Source organism: Barbus barbus (genome assembly GCF_936440315.1).
Source record: "Barbus barbus genome assembly, chromosome: 38".
NCBI lineage: Eukaryota > Metazoa > Chordata > Actinopteri > Cypriniformes > Cyprinidae > Barbus > Barbus barbus.
The window spans coordinates 19,876,253-19,900,404 of NC_136716.1; the positions used below are offsets into that span (position 1 = coordinate 19,876,253).

At 39.2% G+C, this 24,152-nt stretch overlaps 1 protein-coding gene across 1 annotated transcript in view; it reads left to right on the forward strand.

Annotated features, from left to right (window-relative positions):
* The window catches only part of LOC306857993 (RNA binding protein fox-1 homolog 3-like), a gene marked incomplete at its 3' end in the record, with an annotated part of 143,801 nt that overhangs the window by 99,010 nt on the left and 20,639 nt on the right, over positions 1 to 24,152 (forward strand). The window contains exons 2-6 of the mRNA XM_079398326.1: positions 4,919 to 5,167; positions 12,928 to 12,948; positions 13,219 to 13,365; positions 20,648 to 20,701; positions 23,077 to 23,169. Coding sequence (XP_079254452.1) covers positions 4,952 to 5,167; positions 12,928 to 12,948; positions 13,219 to 13,365; positions 20,648 to 20,701; positions 23,077 to 23,169 — 531 coding nt within the window. The 5' untranslated portion in view covers positions 4,919 to 4,951. The remainder of the gene's footprint in view (positions 1 to 4,918; positions 5,168 to 12,927; positions 12,949 to 13,218; positions 13,366 to 20,647; positions 20,702 to 23,076; positions 23,170 to 24,152) is intronic.

The following is a 24,152-nucleotide window of genomic DNA, read 5'->3' on the forward strand; positions in this document are numbered from 1 at the left end:
GGCTTTTTAAACTTTTCAAACAAGCTTATAACAACAATATTCAAAGTTTATCTTGACAAACTTTGCTTTTCAAGTTAAATATAAGATATAATATATCAAACCGTAATATTAAATACAAGACTTGTTTGTTACTGGATTATCTCAAATTCTGCATTTGTAATTTCAAGTAAATTAACATTGGAATTTCTGCATCCTATGAGCAGGAATTCCATTAGAATTTAAAAGGCTTCTCAACTGAATCAAGCACCCGAGTTCTGAGGAACTCTTTCAACTGATTTTAGACATTTCACCACAACTTTTCTCTCTCATCGGTCTCTCGTCTCTCCGTAACCTCACATCATGTAGTGGTCACTCTCTGACCACTGCGATGACGGACAGTCCCAGAGGTTTGGTTTTACCGCACATCCTCTCGGCGTCTGTGGTGGAGTATGGTACAAGCTCAGGTCATCACTCAAGCTCTCTGTGACCGCAGGCGGATCTAATGGGAGCTAATCGGGCGTCAGCTCTCTTAGGTCATTTTCGCTTAACCTTCCAAAAAAAAACTAACTAATGCACATAGAAGCAACAAAAAAATACAAACATAGGCCAGACAGGTTTAGAGACCAAACACCTTCAGCACAGGTGTAAAATGGAGAAAACAAAGCACATTATGTTGTTTGCAGGTGCAAGAGCTGGAAAAAACACGTCGAAAATGTGAGGCTAGATTACTGACTGTTTCATCCGCCTCATAGCCCTCCTGATGCAAAGGAACCTGCTCTCCATCCTTCATCTTATCTTTGGAAAATGTGGCTTACTCGTCCGTTTAGCTCACTGAATATTTCATAGCGCGGAGTCAACACACACAGAAATAATAAGGTGATTTCAAGCGAAAACCATTTCCGGCAGACTTTATGGGCGTGCGAGCACCTCACCCGGATCCCCCCACCACCACCTTGCTTTCTGCCCACATTCCAAGATAGAGTGAAGACCACCCCTCCCTTTCAGTCTTATCTACTGTTTTTCAGGCTGCTGGACAGACCTCACCCTCATTGGTGCTTTGAGACGGGGTGCTGCATCAATACTGCTTAATGTTTTAGTGAATTACAATATCCACCCCAGGCTATGGGCTGCCTCGCTCTTTTTCCTCTGTGTGACTAGGAGAGAGTCAGACATGGCCTGAGTGGTGCAACTTGAGGAATGGGATGAAAGCAAGAGATGCAGAGTTAGATGGACGGACACGTAGACAGAGAGAGACAAACTTCCACATCTAATCAATAGAACACCCGCACTTGTCAAACCTTGAGTTCGGCGCCCCACGTAACTGAAGTTGTATGCATGGGCTTGTGTGTTTGTGTATCAAACTGTACATGTTTCATCAAAACGGAACTGTACATCAATGCTTAGCACACCGCGTGTTGCGTCAGCGTCTCGGTTTGAGCTTCTGGAACTTTGAGACACTTGTAATAAAGTGCAAACACATAGAAAGAACTGAGAAGTAATAAAATCCCAGCTTCCTTATTCCTCACTCCTTCTCACCCCTCCACGCCTGTCCGTCGTGCGTTTGGCCATGGAAGAGTGCGTTTTTCATTTGGATAATGGAGCATTGACTCTAATTGAGAGGACAGCCTCATTTGTTTGCCAACATGTCAATGGCCGGGCCTCTCATTGTTTCCACTACATTTACATTAATGCATTTCTCCCCACTTCTATTAAACTGCATCCCTCCCCAGCCAAAGCTGCTGCCGCTGCCTAATGCTGCTTAGTCAGTGAAAAAAGGTTAATAACAATCAAGCAGAAATGGGAAAGAAAGGCTCTGTGTTTCCTACGGCTCTTCATTGGCCTTCTGTAATGGACAACGGTTGAAAAGGCGGAGGTGACCAAATTCTGCTGAGATTTTCTCTTTTTGTAATTTTATTTATGGGCTTTTTAGCCCATATTATAGAACAATTGAGAAAGACAGGAAAGTTGAGAGAATGGGATTGGGAAATGACCGTAGGATGTACTCAAACATGAATCCTCAAGAGCCAACAGCTCTCAAGCACCTCAGATTTATATATTTTTTTAATTGTATTCATTTGAATCATTATTTTATAAGCATTCTTTTTTTTTTCTAAAATAATTTAATACTAGATTACACTAATATCTTTTCATTATATTGTTATTTTAATAATTTAGTTATTTTATAAATGTTTTATATAAACATGTTATTTTTAATGTTTTTAATATTAATATAATATTTTATATTTTTACACTTAAATTTTTATACATAAACCTTTATACATATTTCATTTTTAAAAAAGAAAGAATTAGACTTTTTTCTTTCTCTCAATTTCAATTAGTTTTAATTCTACTTCATTAAATCAAAATGCAATTCTGCTTTCTGTTTGCTTTCTCAATTCATATTGAGTTCAGATTCAGGAATATTATTGTCTGTCCAAAATACTTGTGTGGTTCCAAACAAGAAGTCGTCTGTGACCAGGGGTGCCTGGTGTTTTTATTTTTTTAAGCTCATCAGATTTTGATTAATTAAGGAGCAGGCACAGTAAGTGCAACAGAGATCCCATTACCCAGAGGTTGGTTAAAGGAGCTGTTATTGCCTCTCTTTGCCATGAGCTCTCAGGACCGGGTCAAACTCCAAGGTCCTAAATTTGTATAAGATTAATACGTTGATATGAGTCCCTCGGGGTAAGCGGCTTTTATATAGCAACATTCAGACATGTACAATACACAAACACACATTTACAGAAAAACACACAATACACTTTGTACGGATGACCCAGTTGCACCTGTGCTGACAACAGCACTCTGCCCCAGAGAGTAGCCCCTCATCTGTCATTACACACACACAAACAGCTCTTGCACATCAACACACTAACACACCTGCATTATGTCCAAATGAGTACTTCTCATCTCTCATCATCTCACAATACACACTCTCCCTAAAATAAGCCATATGATCATCTGTAGTATCAATGAAACACTTTAATGTGCAGACCAAAACAAAATGAAAATTACAGTTTCTTTGGGACTTTTGTCTGTTACAGTTGCTTTATTTTATATAATTTACTCTTTTATATGGAATTCTATTATTTTATAAAAAATGACTATTATTTTATATACTAATAACTTTCTGAAAAAGTTCAGATCCCCTCTGTTCCACCCAAACTTCCTGTCTGAACAGGAAATACGCCAACTCAGGACAGAAACTGCACTCATCAAGCAGCTTTTCTCATTGGGCCTTTAAGCTGCACTTCAAGAACAGTCACTAAGCCAGTTTCCACTAGCACAAATGATGACACCTGTCAGAGGAAGAGAGAAAAATGACGCACCGCCACATCCTAATGTTCGCTGATAAGATTAGAAAACATCGTGTTCTTCGGTGACTCAAAACGAACGGGAAAGCAACAGAGTAAAGAATCTCATTTGCATCCTCTTCAATGGAGAGAAATGGATGAGAAGAAAGAAAAAGCACATTCATTTACATGCTGATACACAGCGCGAAAGAAAGACACCTCTTCACACAGAGACCTAAATGAGGGGGTAGATACTCATTTAATTCCAGCGCGGAGACAGAGAGCAAGAGAGAGAGCGTAAGTGAGACAGAATGAGTGAAACAGAGGGTGGTGAATATGACGGAAAAGACGAGAGAGGCCGGGAAAAGGGGAAACAGCAGCTTGTATTAGAAACCTGTAATTTAAATCAAAGGTTATAATCAAAAATTTATCAGTTAATTGATCTCACACATGCTGCTTGCCAAGAGAGCAATTTAGAACCCTGTCGCTTGGGTTGCAAATCTATCGAGCGTTGCTCTATAAAGTAAGTTTGTTGCCTTGTAATGATAACGCAGTCCTCTAATGTTCTCTGAGAGCTGATATGATAGGGCCCAGACAAAGCCATTCAGCAGCCACGCGTCTCAGATGCTGCTGCTTTTCTCTGATAAGACAAAGAAAAATCATGCCTCAGAAGGAAGGAACAGTACACCCAAATATTACAACTCTGTAATCATTTACTCACCCTTATCTTGTTGCAAATTTGTATGCTTTTTTCTTTTGTTGAACACAAAAAGGAGAATTTTGATGAATCTTCATGTAATATTTATTTCCATATTTTTAAGCTCCAAAAGTCCTGTAAGTTTTTAGATAGATGTATGTGAGGAACACACAGAAATGGTGTTATTTTTTGATAAACTTTTCTTTTGAAGATTATTGAGTGAGCTGAACTTGAGAACGTAATCAGTCCAAATAATTTAAAAGAGCTATCTCAAAAGAACGAGTTGTTTACAGATCTAATTCTCAGTTTCAACTCACTGATTCAGAGAGGCTCTAGAGTTCTGGAGGCCAGAATTATCAGCAAATAATCTAAACTTTGCTTTGTTCCTCACATTATCTGTTGTATGGCATTAGAAGACTTTGAACACAGAGCACAAGTAATTTGGACTACATTTATGGTGTTATCATGCTGGTGTTTGGCTATTTTTGAAGTTTGAACGATGTACAGTAGCTACTATGAACTGTTTATGTGTAACAAATATTTGTAGGTTTTTCAATATTTCTTCTTTTAACACTTAATACATTTGAATATCAGGTGAAAAGTGTATAGGGGAATATTCCTTTTGCCAGCAAGAACAGGGATCTGAATCAGCGCTTGGATTTAATCACTATAAGTGGTTTTAATATCTGAGGCTTATCATTGTATATGATTTAGGTTCAGATTGTCAGGTGCAGTAGTTGCTCTGCAAGTTGTTCAGCCATTATCATGGAATTAGGTCCCATTCTCTCCTCTCATGTGTAATCACGACCCAGGCATACAGGGCACTTGTGATGATCGCTCATGTCACGTCTCATTGCAGGCATTGTTCCTTGAAGAGCCCGAAAATCTGGATTAGTATGAGATATGTAAGAATAAAACTGATAAAATCTCCCTCCTTCTTTCATTCCAGGGTAACCAGGAGGCCCCTGCTCCCCCAGAAGCCATGGCTCAGCCGTACGCTCCAGCGCAGTATCCTCCCCCTCCACCTCAGAATGGGTTGCCTGGCGAATACACCCACCCTGGGCAGGACTACACGGGGCCCAGTCCGGTCCCTGAGCACGCCGCAGCCCTCACTATCTACACACCCACACAGACACACAGCGAGCCACCTGGCACTGACAGCAGCACACCTTCCCTCACAGGGACTAGCAGCATAACAGTGAGTGCCACTAGCAGCATGCATGCATGGAATATTTATTTTATTTTATTTTATTATTTTTTAATTGATTTGATTAGAATTTTTTGACTTAGAATTCCATGTGAGTCATACGAGTAGCAAAATCACAATGTAATTGTCTAATGTAAGGTGTTGATGGAAAAACCTGTTATTTAAAAAAAAAAAAATCCTACTGAGACAAAAATATATTTTTTCAAAAATAAAGCAATGCAAGTTACAGTTTTAAGAACTGTAAAAAATATTTATGTAAAGTAAATTGCCAGTGGGAGGTGGCAAAAAGTTCATTTTGTACCCCACGAATGGGATGTTTTATTCATTTTTGAGTTACTTTTTACATCCTACATTTTTTATTGTCAGAATCTGAGTCTAACGTCCCATTTTTAACATGTCTGCATTTATACAGACTGAGATAAAGACAAATTGGGGCTAGGAAATTGAAGAGTTTGAAATGAAAATAACTATAGAGCTAGTGCAAGCAAAGATAAAAGCATAAGACAAAATAAAAGACGTTAAGAGAAAAACCATCCTTCTCAGTTGAAAGCGTTCTTCTGCTTTCTCTCTCCAATTTGTCAAGCTTTAAACCATGGCTATCACATGGCTTCATATCTTAAACCGCATGGAGCCATTTACCATGGCTAACAATATCACAAACGTCTCAATGGACCACTTAACAAGTGCTGCCCAAGTGCTTTATCTGAGCATATGACAAGAAACTCAGAGGAAAGAGTGTCCTTAGACCCAGTCCCATGGGTAAGTTGTGTCTTGTCTGTTTGCGCTACCCTTTCTTGGTTCCTGTAGGCCTTTGATTAACACATTCACTTACACTGGGAAGAAAAATAGGGAAAAAAGCAGAAGGACAGATAAATCCCTAAAGGTTATTTTTATTTTATTACATTTCATTTTATTATTTTATTTTAATAAATTTTTCTCTTACATTTTATTTGATGCTATATTAAGGATTCAGCGCTTGACACTCATCCTTTACAAAACCCCTATACCATAGGCCTTGTAAAATACAAGGTTTTAGCAAGGTTTTAATCACTGTTTTCACTGGAAATGTTGGACTGTTTGGCAATGTGTTCCAACTTTGTCTTAAGTATCTACATAAGTATCTAAATACAGTTACTGTTGTCGTTATTTCTATTGCAAGAAATATATAACAAGATATTTAATGTTGTTGATATACACCATGAGTGTCTCATTTTTTTAAGAGGATAAAGATCTTGCTGGAGTCCAAATCTGTGTTCATGATTTGCTAATTTACGTCATAGGGAACTAGGGAGTAAAATGAGACAGCCAGAGAAAGGTCATAAGAGAAGAGTGTGAAAGAGAAATTAAAGAGCATAAAACTTTTCTTCAATGCAAAAAGAAGTACAAGGTCTTCTTGGGCCTGGGGGGGGTGGAAGACGGATGAAAAATGTAATCTTTTTCTCTTTCTGATTGGGATATGCGTAAAGCTCTGAGGTGGTATGGTTTAAAGGAAGTAGATATAATCCCACGCTCAGCAGATCGCAGAGAAGCGATGCTGACAGGCCCTGTAAAGACACCTGAGCTCTGGCTGGGCTAATCCATGGCTCGATTGGAGGATGTACTTAAACTGTCACTCTGGCCTAACCCACCAGGGAAATTCTCCCTTTCTCCTTCTTTTCTCTCTCCCTTCGGAGGATCATTAGCAAAGAAGGAACATTACACATCAGAGAGTGGACGGTAATCACATCAGATCGCATATCAGATCACAACAGCACAGACTCTAGATGCTCGTTAACTCGGCGATAAAAGACTACTTACCTCTCTTTAGGGTACATGCTAACAGTTTTCCACTACGACTGTCATATTGCCTTGGGTGGGATTGTCTAAACTGTGATTTACAACTCGCTCAAACACAGCCGTACTGCTCAAAGGAGCGTGATGTTATGTTATTAAGGCAATGCCATTATTTCCTGCACTTATTCTTGGCCGCCTTCCCTGAGTAGTTTTTACTGTGCCATTGATAATAATATTGCAGGTATAAGCACTCTTTAAGCCTCCGTATTCGTTACCGGCTAAACCTGTTGCGAGTCAGATTACCTTGTCTAATTAATTAGAGCTTTGCGCAAGACTGAAAGGCCAGTGTCTTCTTTCTAGATGACAGGTGATGGTTTGTACTCGCATCTCGGTGTGAGGGAGGGATAATGGAATCGGAAGGGAGGATGGCAGAAGTGTAGAAGAACAAAAAAATTATAAAGCGGCTCAAGCTAATCCCTTTAAGTGAAGCGCTGGTTTGGCCCTAATCGGATGTAATCTACCTGCTTGGCAGCTTTCCAATCAGATAGTTTCAATTATGTGGTTGTAGGGGCATTCTGAAGGGGGAAGTGCTGAGCTGAGCACTTTGAAAGTGATTTGCAGATAACACTGAATGAGTGCGGCAATAGAAACGATTTAGCAGGACTCATTCCCCACCCAACCGCACATAAAAACATGGCAACACGCGAATGTGGGCAAACACGAGCCTCCTGTGACGTTGCGGTAGGGGAGGGGGTTTGGATGTGAGGTCCAATGTGGTGGTGTGTGATAATGTTCAGGCAATTATTTCTTGGTGCTGCTTGGCTGCTCCATTCCTTGTGGAATGTGAAGTGCAGGGAAGTTGCTCTTCTACAACAGGAACGGAAACAAGAAGTGCATCGGATGTATGGATGACTGTAGTCCAGCATTAGGGAAGGCTAGCAGGAAAACACAAGTGAGAGGAGATGATCCAGTATGGGGAACACGATTCCAAGGGCCAACAAATAAATATACACACACATATATATATATATATATATATATATATATATATATATATACAGTTGTGCTCAAGATTTTAGAAAGCTAAATTATTTTATAGTATAATATCAAAGTTGGCGAATGCACATAAATCATTACCTTGAACATATTTCATTAATATCTTAATGAAACATTAACTTTGTCAGCCCTAAACATACATTGTATATTTTTTTCTTTTAAATTTTCCACAGATACTCTGAAAACATTTTTGGTTCAAACAGTTAGCATTTCTTTTCAGGTTGCTTGTAGGAACAATCAATTTAAACTTGATATGATGCATGTTTACTGGAAATGTGCTGGACAGAGTATGTCAGAGTGATGAATAGTCCACATTTGTCATTCAGTAAATAATTTGGCATATTTAATCCCAGACCCTGGCAAACAGAACAGTGTTATATAACATTCCTGACTTCAATTGTAGTAATTGGCTGTCATAAACCTTTAGAGGGAGTAGTATACCTACTTAGGGTTAATTTGGGGAGCTTTTCTTAGCTGACCATAAAATCCTCCCATATGGATTTTCTATTAGCTTTTTTGGCAGGATCCACATTCTGGTACTCTAAGGTAGGTTGCTTAGCTCCTCCCCTCTGTCATCCTAGTAAACCGAGTTCTGGAGAGAGGGTCATAGTCCGTCTGCACATACAAGAGAGACATCAAATCCTCCTCCTAAACATCTCGCGACGTCCTCTGGAGGACGACCTGGCAACCCAAGCGAGCGGGGAGTTTGCCTCTTCCTCTAACGCCGAACACTTTTAATTACTTTTCACCTCGTCTGCGGAACTTGGGAGCGCAAAGCCCTCTGAAACCTTGTCGCTGAAAGAGACAGATGCAGCCCATGCTAGCTGCAATATAATTAACATGCAATTAACACAAATTAAAAGGCAAATTGCGCAGACGAACCCCCTGTAGATGGCTGCTTAGCGGTGACGATGAGATAATTAGATCCAAACCTGGAGTGCGGAGTCTCGAACGCTTACCTCTCCTCTCCCTCTCCTGGCCTGGTGTCAACTCCTCCAGAGAAGAGCACTCCAAGCCGCCACGCTGAAGAGCAGAGGAAGTGCTCCGAATAAAGCCAGAGAGATTATATCGTTCTAGTCGAGAGCGAGCGAGCTGGACCGTGTGTTTTACAAAGCGCTTGTTATGGCGGAACAATTGTCTCCTTTTTTAGCAAAACGCGCAAGACGAATGCGAAGCAGCCCTAAGATTTCTCTTCATTTTTATTACTCGTTGCGCCGCGTCGCTACATGATGACTTACATCTGAGAGGACCTAGTCAATACGTGTTCCTATAAAGTAAGCAAATCAAAGCCCTCATCCTTCTCTCCAGCACTTCGTTGGGCAGAGCGAGGAATTGGAGGCTCTCAGAGGCCACGCTCCGCCGGTCGGTAATGGGCGAGTCCGCGCCGTCGCACCGCTCACCTGTTAGACATGATAGATAGCGCAGCTCTCTCCAGAGCGACTGCAGACAAAGCATGTGAATGACCGATGGCACCGGCGTGATGGATGAGGATGAGGGAGCGGGAAGAGGTGCAGCCCAGGGAGCGGGGGCACCAGGGGGTAATTGCACCTCCGCTTGCCCATCCATCTGCTCGGCTTTCCATCTACCATCATCAGGCAGGGGCTACGGGCCTCCGCTGCTCGTCGACCTCGGGCGGCATACACAAGGGGCAGGACGACAGGCTGTGTGGATCCAGAGCCGACCCATGTGCTTTATCTTAACAGGGCTTGACTGTCTGCATCGCTGCGATGATTGATAGTGCCAATGTGCTGGTAAACACGGTGTCCTCTCACAGAAACCCCGGCGAGCCCATTGGGAGAGACTGTGAATTAGAGAAGATGAGGAAGTTGTCAGAAGGAAAAAGCAGAAGTTGGTGACCCTCGACATTTAATGGTTCAGAGGTTTCGCCGTTATTATACTGTATAACCTGTAGCGAGAGTTCAAACTTACCTTCATCGTTCTCAAATAAGACTGGTTATTGATTACTGACCGTGTGAAGGGTGTATGTTTAGCCTTGTTTATACAAAACATTTAGTGTAATCATCTATAGGGATTTTTGTACACAAAGGGGCTTTTTAAACACACGTTTAAAGCGACATTTCATCCAAAAATTTATATTTTTAAATATATATTGATATTGATAACATTCTGTTATCAGTAATGCATAGCAGACCTGTATGACTTTCTTTCTTCTTTAAAGAATACATTTTAAACAATATTAAAATTATTGTCCATACAGTGCAAGTCTATCCAAAACAACATTGGGCAAAATATATGAACTAAACAAACACAGACATTTTTTCAAAATAACATCAATATTTTACTCTTGGGTTTTTGTTTGTTTCCCCTAAAAAATGCCTTTGGAGCTCCTCATGCTGTAGCTACTGTACTGTTCTGCTGTAAAATGAACACATTTCTTTCAGTAAGGTTGCTTGAATAAATATTAGATAAGCACAGAAGATGCTTGTCTGCATGGTTTATTATATCTTTATGTTAATTGCAAAAAAAAGGCCCACATCTTTGAGACCCATAGCAATGTAAAGCCGCTTCTGTCATGTTACTGGTGTAATTTCCCCTGTAAAGACATATGTCCTCTGCAATAATGGTTTTGTTCAGCGAGTTAAACTTTAAAATCTCATTTCAGCTGATATTTTATCATGCCATTTTTCACCTTCTCTCTGTAATGAGTGAAAAAATGAACGCCTTCCAGGTCCAAATCTTTTGCATTTGAGTTGGTATTATGTTCTTAGCTGTGTCTACATAATTGCATTTACTTCACCTTTTTCCTCTATTTTTCTCTGTCAGGGTGCGAGCGAAAAGGGATGGAGTGATAGATATCTCATTATATCTTCATTACCTAATACATGATATATTGCCGTCTTCTATGATTCATATCTCTTGTGTGTTTTGTGCCTAATGAGGGGGAATTTGTCCAGCCCACTTATTATAATTAACTATGTACATGAAATGCAAGAAAACACTCTTTGAATGTATGGATAAATCTCAATCCTATCAAAAATGATTGAAAAATCAATTCAATAGGGATGCACAGAAATCATGTGTGAGAGAGCTTGAGTTTTTAATCTTCAGAATTCACTTTAGTGCTCATTTTATGTTTGAAAAGTTTAAGCTTATTCTTTCAGCCTGTTTTAGAGCTTTCTGACTTTTGAAAGCTTAATAATATCCAAAAACTTAACCATTTCACTATATCTAGCGTGTCAGCTTTCAGGCTGTTTATACTCCATTGACTTCCAGTCCTTTTTAAGTATTTAAGTCTACTACTATTGTTCATACAATATTTACAGCATTTTATTATTAACTTGTTCCTCACTGTTTGTGCTGCGGACCTGAATGATTTACTTTTGCTTTACTTTTAATGCGCTTGACAGATAAATTTTCACCTTACTGATGATAACAGGCAAAAATACCCCATAGTGTTACAGCCATTTGTATCTATTAGAATATCATAGAGACTGTGGATTGTACTGTTTTAAGCTAGAAAGAAAGCACCTAGCAACCCACAAAACACCCTAGCAACACACAGCAAATTTCTTTCTTTCTTGTTCTCTGTTTCTCTCTCTACAGCGTGATTCTGTTCTAGTATACAGCTGTCTATGGGCCCAGCCAAATGTAGCTGCCTTCAGCACTTCTTTCTCATTGATCCTGCTAAGCCGGGGGAAGTTTAGCTGACATCATCTCTTCATCTGTGCTCCCATGTTCTTCTAATTCATTATGTACATGAAGGGCTGCCGTTCTGGTGCTGCGCTCACCATGCTTTTTCCTTCACTGAACATGTCTGCACACAAGAGCTGAAAAACAAGACAAACTCTTAAACGTAGAGGAGTCTTCTGCATCTGCCAGCCATTGCATCACATCTGGATTAATTATTAATTCAGTTATGCACTAACCTGATCCTCCCTCAAGAGCATTTTGTTAGATAATATTTTTCTTTATAGATATTGATTTATTATTTATTTCTGTATTGTTTCATAATATTTGATATGATTGAATGTACATAGGAGTAGATAAAAATATATTTTCACTGATATTATTCACCTTTCTACTTAAATATGTATGTGTTTGTTTGTTTATTAAATATTTTATCACATTTTGGTTATTTTCCAGCTCTGAGTATGTTCAGCGTAGTATGTACAATCCGCACCACAGATTCTCTTCCAAAATCTGCTCAGAAAATGCAAAACAAAAAAGTGTTGTTATAAATGAAAAATAAATAAATATATAATCCTAATATTATGAATATATGTCACGTAAATATTATTTTATCATAATAATATTGCAATATATTTATTTATTTTAATTATTTGTAACTTCAATATTAATATAATATTTTTATATTAAATCGACAATGCATAGTTTTTGTTTTCATAATAATATTGTAATATATGTATTTACTTAAAATATTTGTTACTTAAATATTAATATAATATTTTTTATATTAAATTAACTGTGCATATTTAGATTTTATTGTTATGGTATATGGAATATTTAGTTGTTGTTGTTTTTTTTTAATCAAATAAGCAAAAAAATTATAACCGCTAAAAAAAATTCTCATCTTGGATACTTACAATAATGTTTCATAATTAATACTGGCTGTAAAAATAAATAAATAAATAAATCTTGGTTGATTTCTAGTAGAGATGCCACTGCATGAAGCGTGGTTTTTGCACACCATGCGTGACAGTGCGTCTGGTCAGAGTCTGGTGAGATGAGGTCTTAAGAAGCTCAGAGAACAACGAGAGAAATAGTGAGAATGGGATGAAGGCTGTAGCGTCATTGCTTGTGAGGTGAAAGATGAATGCGTGTTACGGACAGCAGTCCATCCTTGAGCACAGCTGTGTCACTACCATTTCCTCCACATGATGGACAGATGAGCACACCATCTTTACGCTTACTTTCTCTCTCCCTCTCCCATTCTCCCTCAGGTCTTTATAGGCGGCTGCTCAGTAAATGCATTCTCTGGTCTCCCCATGTCACAGGTTTCTTTTTTTTCCTTAAATCTGTATCCTCACTGCCTGACAGCTTCCTTAATCTTCACCGCCACATACAAATGTTGGCAGAGTAAAGGGAATTTGTAATATGCCACCAGCATGCCCTGATCTCCTCCTGCTCACCCACCCCCTCACCGTCCCGTAACCGTTACCCACTGCACTTTCTCCAGGTCGTGACAGCATTTGAGGTAGGAACTAACAGGGCTGTGCTTGTGTGTCTTTCAGCAAGCGGACGATGTGGCGCAGACAGACGTCTCTCAGCAGCTTCAGCTCCAGCTCTCAGACTCTTCGGAGAAGCAGCAGCCCAAACGGTTACACGTCTCCAACATTCCCTTCCGCTTCCGTGACCCAGACCTCCGGCAAATGTTCGGGGTGAGTCTCAGGCCTCAGCCAGATGGCAGCAGGTTGTATCTCAGAGGAAGGCCTGATTATCAATCCTGTTTCAACTCTGACAAGGACATTGATCTTATATTCAACAGTGCAAAACCTGTTTAGATTCTGTAGTTTTAGTCTGTTTTTTTCTTTCCTATAAAGGACTAAACTAGGGCTGTCAATTTAACATTTTAATTGAGTTACCTGCGGCCAGTGTAGACTGATTCCCAAACAAATCAATTTTATGAGACTTTTTAAACAAATGAAAAACATACATTTTAACCAGTATAGTCCATTTCCTGAGCAAACGAATAAGCCATTTTAGTGAATCAAAAATATACAGTGCAAGCAGTGTAGTTTGATTTCTGAGCAAATTAATTGTATGAACCAGTTTTTAATGAATTTTTTAAAAAAACCATACAGTTCAACTAGCGTAGTCTACTTCCCGAAACAAATGACTCTATTGAATCAGTTTTTTATTGAATTAAACACATATAGCTTACAGCTAACTGTAAGACTTAAATTGTTGTTCATATGACTGCGTGTAGTTCAAGATACACATTAGGTACTTTGACAGTAGTATTTAATATATATATTAGCTAAAGCCAATTATTGCATGGCATTGCATTTGTCATTTCTAAAAAGTCATTTAAAACTCCTAAAAAAAACTTTAATATTAAGGAACCAGAAGCCAGAGACATTTCATAATGTTATAAATTAATGTCATATGAAGGCTTTTCTCAGCTAATATTAATGTATTATATGCAAAAAAACAAACAAAAATCAATTATGTGATCAGTTCAACAAACAAGTAGTATATTATGTAATTAATGTGAACAAAATTGTAGACTAAACATCCATAGTCAGAGTATAGTCTAAATATTTTAACATAACCATACAGTATTTTATTTTTCTCATTTTTCATTTTATCCCTCCAAGCCTAGAAAGTGCATGACAAAGTGCTAAATGATTTAACTGCATTATATTAGTTTTCGTTTGTATATGTAGCTTGTGACAAGGGATCAGTAAAACTTGTTTTTTATTCAATCAAAAAAGTATTGTTATACTGAGAGCAGCATCAGGCTCAGTAATGGTTGGTCATTATTTAGCATTTTATCCACATCTACTGCTCTTCAATCTGCGTTTAGATGTAAGCACTCTCGGCTAGAATAAAAAGCAAAACTAATGAACAACTAGCAGCTTTCTTTGACCAAAGAAACATATGTGGCTGTCTCTCTAAGACTCGAGGACTTGTACAGTTAAACTCCAGCATACCTTTGAATTATCAGCAGCCAGCAAGGGAGCGGCGATAAACACTGGCAGCTTGTTACTGGAGGCTACAGGCAGCGTAAGGAGGAGAAAAAAACGCTGCTGGTCCCAGCTTGTTAAAAACCGGAGTCTGTGTTTACTAAGGGCACTGTATAGCAAACAGTAACACTTAAACTGGTGGAGGACTCTGGGTACAGCCTGACTGCTGAGTCTTGGGAACATCTGTTCCTCACGCTCTTTGTTCTCTCTAAGAGAGACTGTCCTCTCCTCTCTGCTCCTCTCCCGTTCTACCCAGAGTTGATGTGATGAGCAGAGAGCCACACAGTGGTCCCACCAGTGGAGACGTAATTAATAGCGCTCCTCACAGTGGTTAAAAACTAGAAGTTTATCCTCATTAGGTTTGTGTTGGCTGACAGCTCCGATGTGAAAACAGGCACATGCGTGACCAAGTGTGTGTATGTTTGTCTGAAGAGACTGCTGCAACTTGCTGTGAAGTCTCTCAGGGACCCAGGGGTGCAATTATCCCATGCCATAGATAGACTAGTGGGAGAGGATGGGATGGACAAGCGCTGCGCACCTCTAAAGTCCCAAAAAATGTGAGAAAACGCAAGTCTGAAAACAGTGACTGAAGCACAAGGGGAGAAGATTTCCATCTACTGACAGTTTCAAGCTCCTTAAGCACTTACTCGAGGGGTTTACTGGCTACCCCAAAACCTTTGGCTTCTCCCCATTTTTATAATTCTCAAAAAAAGGTATTTTATTTCATTTTATTGTATTTATTTATTTATTTGTTTGTTTGTTTATATTTTTTGACAGAAATAAATGACAATATTGACACATTAAAATAGAAAAAAGTTATTTTAAGTAAGGAATAATTGACGACGGGCCGTTGAATTATTAGAAAAATAATGCACACCCGAGGTGGTGATGCGGCCACGACGCGAAGCGGAGTGGCCGTTACACCTCGGGTGTGCATTATTTTTCTAATAATTCAACGGTCCGGAGTCAATTATTCCGCTTATACTACGGTTGCCACACCTCAAGACATCGATCAGATTATATATTTCAAGGGATTCGTCCGGTTTTTCTACTTAAATCGCTATTGTGAGTAGGATTATTTCTTCCGCATCTCATCCAACGACTCTTTTGCTAGTTCCAAAACGTCATTTTAAAGCTGGCAATGGAGGCTTGAGCCGTTGATAGCAGACTAATGCAGTTAATAATGAAGTTATTAGAAAGAGAGCGAGAGAGACAGAGAAAGAGAAACAGAGAGAGAGAGAGAGAGAGAGAGAGCTTGTATGAATTAGGCTACCTCTGTGTGTCCCTCAACAGTGTTCTGAAGCACCGTCTCTAAACTGTAAGTCTGCTTTAAGATGCAGCGCTGTTATTACCTCGCTAGTGAGAAATGTCATGTGTAGCCTTTAAGTTGCTACACTAGGCTAACTGATAAAATCGTCAGGGCAGCGCTGACAACGATGCGAAGTGATATGGAACTGTAATGCGGTCAAGAAAGCTGCCTGGAACTACGTTCGCCGTGCGTTTCCCTGAAAATAATTGCACACCTCAGAACGTTCGTCAGCCAATCAGATTCAAGCATTCAACGGCCCCGTAGTATAATTTATAATAATGTTGCACAATATTAGTATTAGTAAATATTATTCTTAAATTGTATATTAGTAATAGTGTATTTATGATCAAATATCTAGTGTAGATTTTAAAAGTATATAATAGATATAAATTATATAAAAATATAACAAATGTGGCAGGAGGAAATATATATAAGATACCTGTTTTAACCTAACTTTATTAACACAAACTGTTTGAGATTTAATTGTGAGCCCATTGTGTCAACAACAGTCTCAAGACAGAAGTAAATGTTAAATTAAACCTATCTTTCCATGTTAATTCTTTTGATTGTTGTAGATAAACAGTCACAGATCACACTCACTTTTAATTCAAGACAGCTTTCTGAACCATTTCTGATTTCTCAATTTAGCAAGATGGAAATTCAATTTGGAATAGCTGATTATGAGAACTGCAATCTTACGAGTCTTTTTCCTCATTCGAGTACACTGGCTTGGGCCGTAGTCAAACAAAGAGCGACGATTAAAAAGCTCCATTACCCAACCTTATTTCAGCCTCATTTTATTATTAGAAAAAGACATCCAAAGCAATTATACAGATGAGTATGTGGATTAAATGCTAGTGTATGAAATTGGTTTTAAAGCACCACCATGACGATTCCACACAGAGGCTGCAAAATTGTGCGACTCCTCCCATAATGCTCCCCTGCACTGATTTGAGCGATCCTACACTTCAGTGCATATGTATAAACTAGCAATAAAAATCGCTCCCAGCTCTGGGGAAAGTTAGAGTTAGATTAAAACAGGTACCTTGTTATTCTGAATTAATAGACCGTTATTCCCCTCTGTATTTCCCTTAGAGATTTGAATCTTCTAAAATATTGATCACCCAAGGGACTGCAGAGGTTTACCTAGAATCTCAAACAAGAGCAGAAGCCCCATATGGTTTCATAATGGGTTTATAATGATACCTGCTTGATTTCCAAACAAAACCGTCTTAATGTCACACTACTGACTCTCTTTTTTAACTACTCTCCCTCCGTTTTCACTGCAACGCTGACTCGCTTCAATTCTCACAATTCTCGTGAAGCGTTTTCCCAACCTATCAAGTGTGTGTACCACCAGCAGTCCAGCACTGCGATCTCCCATTGTTCCTAATTTCATGTAGGCCTACACTCTTATTAAAGCTCTCTGCTGCAAGGCAGTGGCAATGATGGAGCCTATGGTGACTAGCTGTGATTAGTTCGGTTTTCCCAGGGATGACTACCCTGGGAAGTATTTCAGCAATACCATAAGCCCATTAGGGTGGGTTAAAACAATTAGCATCCGCAGACTTTGTTTAGAGCGAATCGTCTGCGGTCGTGAGCAGGTTCACGCTGAGATGCAAATGCCGGCGTTTGATTCCGACTCTGGCAGGAGGAAAAAAAGCATCTTAATTTGAACAAATGGAGGGAATCGTGTCAAGTAGCAGCTGTTTGGGTTTGGCTGTGGAATTTGAATTGGGCTGGAAAAAAAACAAGCGCGGTAGATCAAGCAACAGCCGGCCGAAATGAACTGCGAGCCCCCCCCATCCCCCCCCCCCCCCAGCTTGAGATCAGAGCGGCGCAAGCTCAGCCTCCTCCTCACCACAAACACACACATATACAGTCTGCCTCGGGATCTCCCCGTGGCTGGGCGGATGAAAGGCGGCTCTTCTTAACCTTATTAGTGACCTGGGCCCTCTATCAATCCCATTGAGCCGTAGGTGCCTGGAAGGCCCATTTCTCCCCTGTTGTGCTGAAATGAAGCCGATGCGGCCTGCTTGACAGGGTAATTAGTTTTAATGAAATAATACAGCCATTTTAGACAGCAATTAAAACCTGCTTTCATTCCTCCCATTAGGGGAACTTAAGGTTTTGCTTTCATTCCGCTGCGTTCCGTAATGATCTCCAAAGCCGGTCGCGTTAAATGGAACGCTTAAGCACCGTTAACCCTCTGGGGAGCTCCGGGCTGGCCGTCACTCCTCTCCAGCGGCCGCCAAAGTGGAAGAGAGAAATGCAAACAGAACCTTTATCACATGTGTCACTTTGTGCGGTTGCTCTAATTGCTGTCCTACGCTTTCATATAAACAGTCAAGCTTACTGGCACATTTATAGCAGTGCACCCTGGAGCCTCCTGCTTCCATCTAACCAATTATTCAGGCCTGTTCCAAATTACTTCTTAAAGAAGCTGTCTCCTCCTTCGGCTAGAGCAGCGGTGACCTTGGGTTGGCATGCGCTGGCATGTTTATTTATTTATTGAAATAAACCTACTTGATTCAAGGTCTCGTTGTGGAGCTCCCTAACCAGGATCCTGATTAGCATAAGGCGAGGTTAACGTGTGTTTTGTGCAGCGAGGGTGGTGTTTATCACCTCTAATCAGGCCGCAGATTCTTCAGGGTTCACCTTTTGGTGGCAGGTATAAGCGACGTTCAGTCAAAGGCCAAAAAAGTTTAAGCTTCTTTCCTCAAATGGCAACCAGGCTGAAAATCCATATGTGTTTGAAAAAAGCTTCCAGACAAAGCCATATCTTGGAGGGAGTGGTCAGTGCCTCATGGCTAATGCTAATTAGAGAATAAAAATTAGAGATTGGGCGTTTCAGAGGGCCATGAGAATGACAATCAGATAAAACCACAGAACGGAGTGCAAATAGCTGGAAAATAATAACCGAAGTGACAGGTAATTACGAGGATGGTATTCGTCACTGAGATAATAAACAAATATATGGTTTATCATCGGCGATGATGGCTGCTCTATATCCAATTATCCTTTTTTTAATTGAGTCGGGCGTTTGGTGTTAAGTCAAGCCAGAAATACCCTCTCCCGTGGCTTCGGCCAGCTTTTATCAGTCAAAAACACCACAGAAAATAACAAGCCATATTGTGTCATTAAGAGCACTGGTGCATACACAGCAGGGTGCCACTGTGATCTTTTGAAGTTTGCTCCCATCAGCAGTATGTCCTGCTCGTTCCCAGAATCCCGACCCAGCCAAGAGCTTCATGTAGTACAATTGGTTAGGAAGCTACAAATAACAGTCCTCAATTAAATTTACATCATAGGATCTGAGTTACTTTTTGAATATATAAATGTATTTGTAGTTCTTGTGTGTCATGCAAAGTTAATAATCTCTTAATTAATCAGTCTTATTGAGTGAATCAGTTGAGTGAGTGATTGTTTAGAACGAGTCGATTGAGATTCCTTTACTAGCTTAAAAATATTTGATTCAATAAAAATAAAAGATTCACTGAGTGAATCAGTGTTTTTGAACAGTTCAACTATTTTAATGTTAAAATTTCATAAATCACATTAAAATCACATAAAATCATCATCATAACAGCCACTTGTTTTATCAAATGAGTGAATGGTTCATTGACTCACTCATAAAGACATGCTGAATTCGGAACAACATACTACTCAACATATTACTGGTTCAGAATTCAGTGAGTTTTTTTTCTCCTGAATTAGTGACTCTTTGATGTATTAATTGACTCACTCTTAAAGAGAGTGGTTGCATCTGAATATGCATATTTCTTTAGTAATAGGCAAATGTAGTATGTCTGGATTACATTCATACTACACAAAATTCAAAATGTAAAGAAAGTACTTTTTCAACAGTTCAGAACAAGTACCTACTCGGTGAGTAGGTACAATTTCAGACACAGCCAGTCATTTCTTTTGTTCCTAAATTAATCAGTATTTTGAACAAATCTAATGCATGAATGATTTATTGATTCACTCTTAGAAACAGTCATTTGTGTTGCTCCTGAATGAATTTGTGTTTTGGATTAATCGAATGAGTGAATGATTCATTGACTAAATCATGAAGTCAGTCACTTGTCACAAGCTACCAGTACCTGCCACAAAAAGAGTCACTGAAAAATCCCTGCGTGAAACTAAATATTGTATAATATTTTTTAGATCTATACTTGCAGAATAATGTCTATACTGTTTCACTTAATATTAAAAAATGTGCAGTATACTTTGCAGTGTTTAAATGTTACATTTGTATTCCATCCCAGACATAGTTTCAGTCCGTTAACGGTGAGGAAAAAGTAGTAAAAGTAACTTAATAGTAGTGGGAGACTACATACTGTAATTAGCTTTTGTTGTATTTTATACTAAGTAATGTTGTAATGCGTTACTTTTAAAGTAACCCATTAATGATGAGTTGTGCTCATCAGTATCATTTTTCTGTCATGGCAAAGGAGATGTGTGAAGGTTTGTCTTGCATGTTCATAGTGAAAGCGGTGGGTTTACTATTTTAGCTCCCTGTGCAATCAAGTGCTCAAGTTTCCTGACAAACTGCAGAAGAGATGAGTTCTAATTACTCCTTCTCTCTCCCTCTCTGTCTTTCTTTCTCCCCTGTCTCTCCTCTTTTCTTTTTTTCCTCCCCATCTCCTTTTCTCTCCACAGCAATTTGGGAAAATTTTGGATGTGGAAATTATTTTTAACGAGCGGGGCTCTAAGGTAAGTCAGCTGGAAGAGCAGTTCTTTGTCACTTCATACTTCTTCCTCCCCACAGGTCTCCTCTTCCCTTCATGAGCCGAATAATTACAGCTCTTACACAGCAGCCGCAAAGTGACTCAAACGTCACACTCTCACACTCGCTCACACTGAGCCGAGACGCGTTTTGGAAAGGTAGCTACGCCGCGAGACAACGGAGCGGTTTCAGCTGAGTGCGAGTCAACTTGCCCGGTAATATTTTTCAGAGAAGTGAACGTCTGACCAACACTCAGTGATTCTGCTCTTAGAGCTGTCCCACTGTAATAAGATTCAGCTGTTTAAGTCTCCAGTCTTGTGCTAGAAAACGGGTTATATATAGCCATTCTTCCATAAAGCGCTGCTGGTCTCAAAGGAGGGTAACATTGCTGAGGAGAACTTCTCTCACCTCCTCCTAGGTGATTCACAGGGGTGAATCTGCTGGAACAAACCGTCACAGTGTACTCAACCTAAGCAACGCGTATTATAAGATCAGCCGATCGTTCACAAATAACCTGTTTCCTGCTGGCCTTTTGATTTCCTACACAGTGGCTTTGATTCAAAATCTAGTGAGCTGCCTACATAGGGAGGCTTGATTCACAATGGATTCCAGTAGAGTTTGGCATTAGCATGTTGGAAATGTTGCTATATGTTAGTATGCGTAAAATTACATTGACACACAATTATTGGGGAAAATCAACTTTTAAATACACTAAAGTACCTTTTACTGATTGTTTTCAGTATTAAATGAAAATGTTGTTTATATTATAGTAAATATATATATATATGTGTATATATACCAAAATAATATAATATTTACATTATATATTATATTTTCTAATAATATAGTATTTATATTGAAATAAATATTTATTTATTTATTTATGCATTTATATATAGTATATATATACATATGCAGATTTTTACATTTATTTATACGCTGACTTAAAATTTGTCAAAAAATTACAAGCACTGTGTTGAACAAAATGTCAAAAGGATTAATTTTGCGACCCATTCCTTTTTGATTTTTCTGTTTCCTCGCGGGCCAAGGACTCCTGGGCTGGTCTTTATTCATGCCAGAAAGAAGAAATGGAGTGTCCATGTTTGCATATCATACTCACAGGCCCCCCAAAGCAATTACCAGGCCGTACTTGCAAGTGTGTATGAACTAAAAGACCAGGGCTTGTTCCACGCTCTTGTTTGCTGTGCATGCCTAATAGCTGTTCCGGATATGGCGTTTGGGTTGCAGTTGGCCATAACTCACGGCTGACAGCGGAGGTGGGGGTGCGGGGACAGAGCAGGCGCTTCCTAGCTAGAGCGCAGGATTGTGTGCATTAAACCTCTGAGCTCCTATATGGCCTTGGAAACATTCCTTACATTACATTTACATTTATGCATTTAGCAGACGCTTTTATCCAAAGCGACTTACATTGCATTCAAGTTACAGTTTTTACATTTTATCAGCTCTTGATATAAATTAACATTAATTTATATCATTTAATGACAAGGGCAACGTCTGTAATTTATGAAGAATGAGTTTTATGCTTAGCCAGACAGATGGGAGATGCACTAATCTACATATGCTAAATGTTTCAATATTAAGAAATGCAGAATATGTCACTGTTGTTCATAAGTTTATCTTAGATTGCTTTGTCTCTTTTCCAGTGGCTCTCACCCTAAAGTAGGGCTGCACGATAAATCGTATTTTAATCGTGATCATGTTTTCTGCTTTTGCTCGGTTTATTAAGCACATTCGTCTGCGATACTCTCCTGCTGTTTTTTTTATTTTTTTTTTTATCCTGAAAACATTTCAATTAAAATTGGCATTAGTGGGGTTTTTTGCATTGGTAACAAGCCCTCAGAAGCACACATGGTTGCGATTGCCAGATTTAAAGAGTTTAAATCCCCCAATCAGAGATTTTTTTTTTTCAGAAATCGATACATTTTCTGACCAGTGGTTGCCTTGATCTTCCAAAACTGGCAACCATGATCTCTCTGTCATTACAGAAAAAGTCATTTAGAATTTAGTGATCTCAAATATATGTTATACAATCAGTATGATTTCTTTCATGCAGTTGTTTGCTGTGACTAAATCTGCAAGCAAAACAAAAAAATGTAAACAATAATTGTGATTAAAAATCATTTAACCATTAATCAGTTTAACCATTATCGTGCAGCCCTACCCTAAAGTTCTAATTTCACCTCTTACTAATGGATAGAAGTTGCAACCCTGCTGACTGTGACCTCTTTCTCTTCTTTCCTCTTTCTTCTTTTCACGCTCACTCTGTTTGCTGCCCATTCAAATATCTTCAACCACCCTTTTCATCCTCTATTGGGAATCCTCTATGATCACATCATATCAGGGTTTTGGTTTTGTAACTTTTGAAACAAGCGCAGACGCAGACCGCGCACGGGAGAAATTAAACGGTACAATCGTAGAGGGACGCAAAATTGAGGTGCTTTCCTAATCTAACTATCAATACCCTACCATCCCCATCCCATGAGAAAATAAGCGCTATCGGTTTGATTGAACATGCTTGCACACGTCTCATTTCACCGCATTGCATCCCAAATGCATGCTGCATGTTTCATGTGTCTATGGTTTTGTGAATAAATATTACTTGACATATGTGATAATTATTGTGTATGCGTGTTTGATGTGCATGCCGTCAGATTTGATTCTTTTTGCTTTGATGTGTATGTGCAACTGTATTTAAAGAAACTTTTGAACTTTTTATCATCACTTACAGTGTGTGTTAACCGATGCTCCATCTCCAAAAATATACATTTTATTTTCATCTCGAGATATCAAAGGCCTGTCTGCGTAAATTTAAATCCCACTTGTTTATCCCGAACAGCCGAGGTTTATTTCTTCTTTCACATGTCTTGCTTGAGGACACAGTCTCTTGTTCTCTTTTTTTCCCCTCTTCTCCACAGGGCTATTAAGATTTTCTATAGGACAATTAAGATAATTCATGTAATGCACAAACAATACCTAGACCTATATATCAAGGGAGAGTCGAGGCCAGTTGTTTCCTCAAGCTAAATGACCTCCATGGGCCCTGTGGAACGGAAAGCTATTAACGCTAATTAACATGAGGGTGAAATACTAACATGGCTTCTGTTGCCAGCGGCCATGTTTAAATTCCTTTGGCGCCTCCCAACAAGCTGCTTGGCCTCGCTGTGTGTTACTAAAGTCCCTTTAAGGCAAGTCAGTTCACTCGGTGGCCATCTTGGTAACATCCCTGAGTGAATATTTTCTATGTAGGCAGCAGGCATGCAAGTGCAGCTTCTATTTACTTGAAGGCCGAGAGCTCTATAAAGATTTTATGTTATTGATATAATAAAATCAACAATGGTTTCATGTAAAAAAAAAAAATTATAATAATTTTCAGGCTGGTTCAGCTACAGTGCATGTGCTAGTGCAAATAAACCAGCC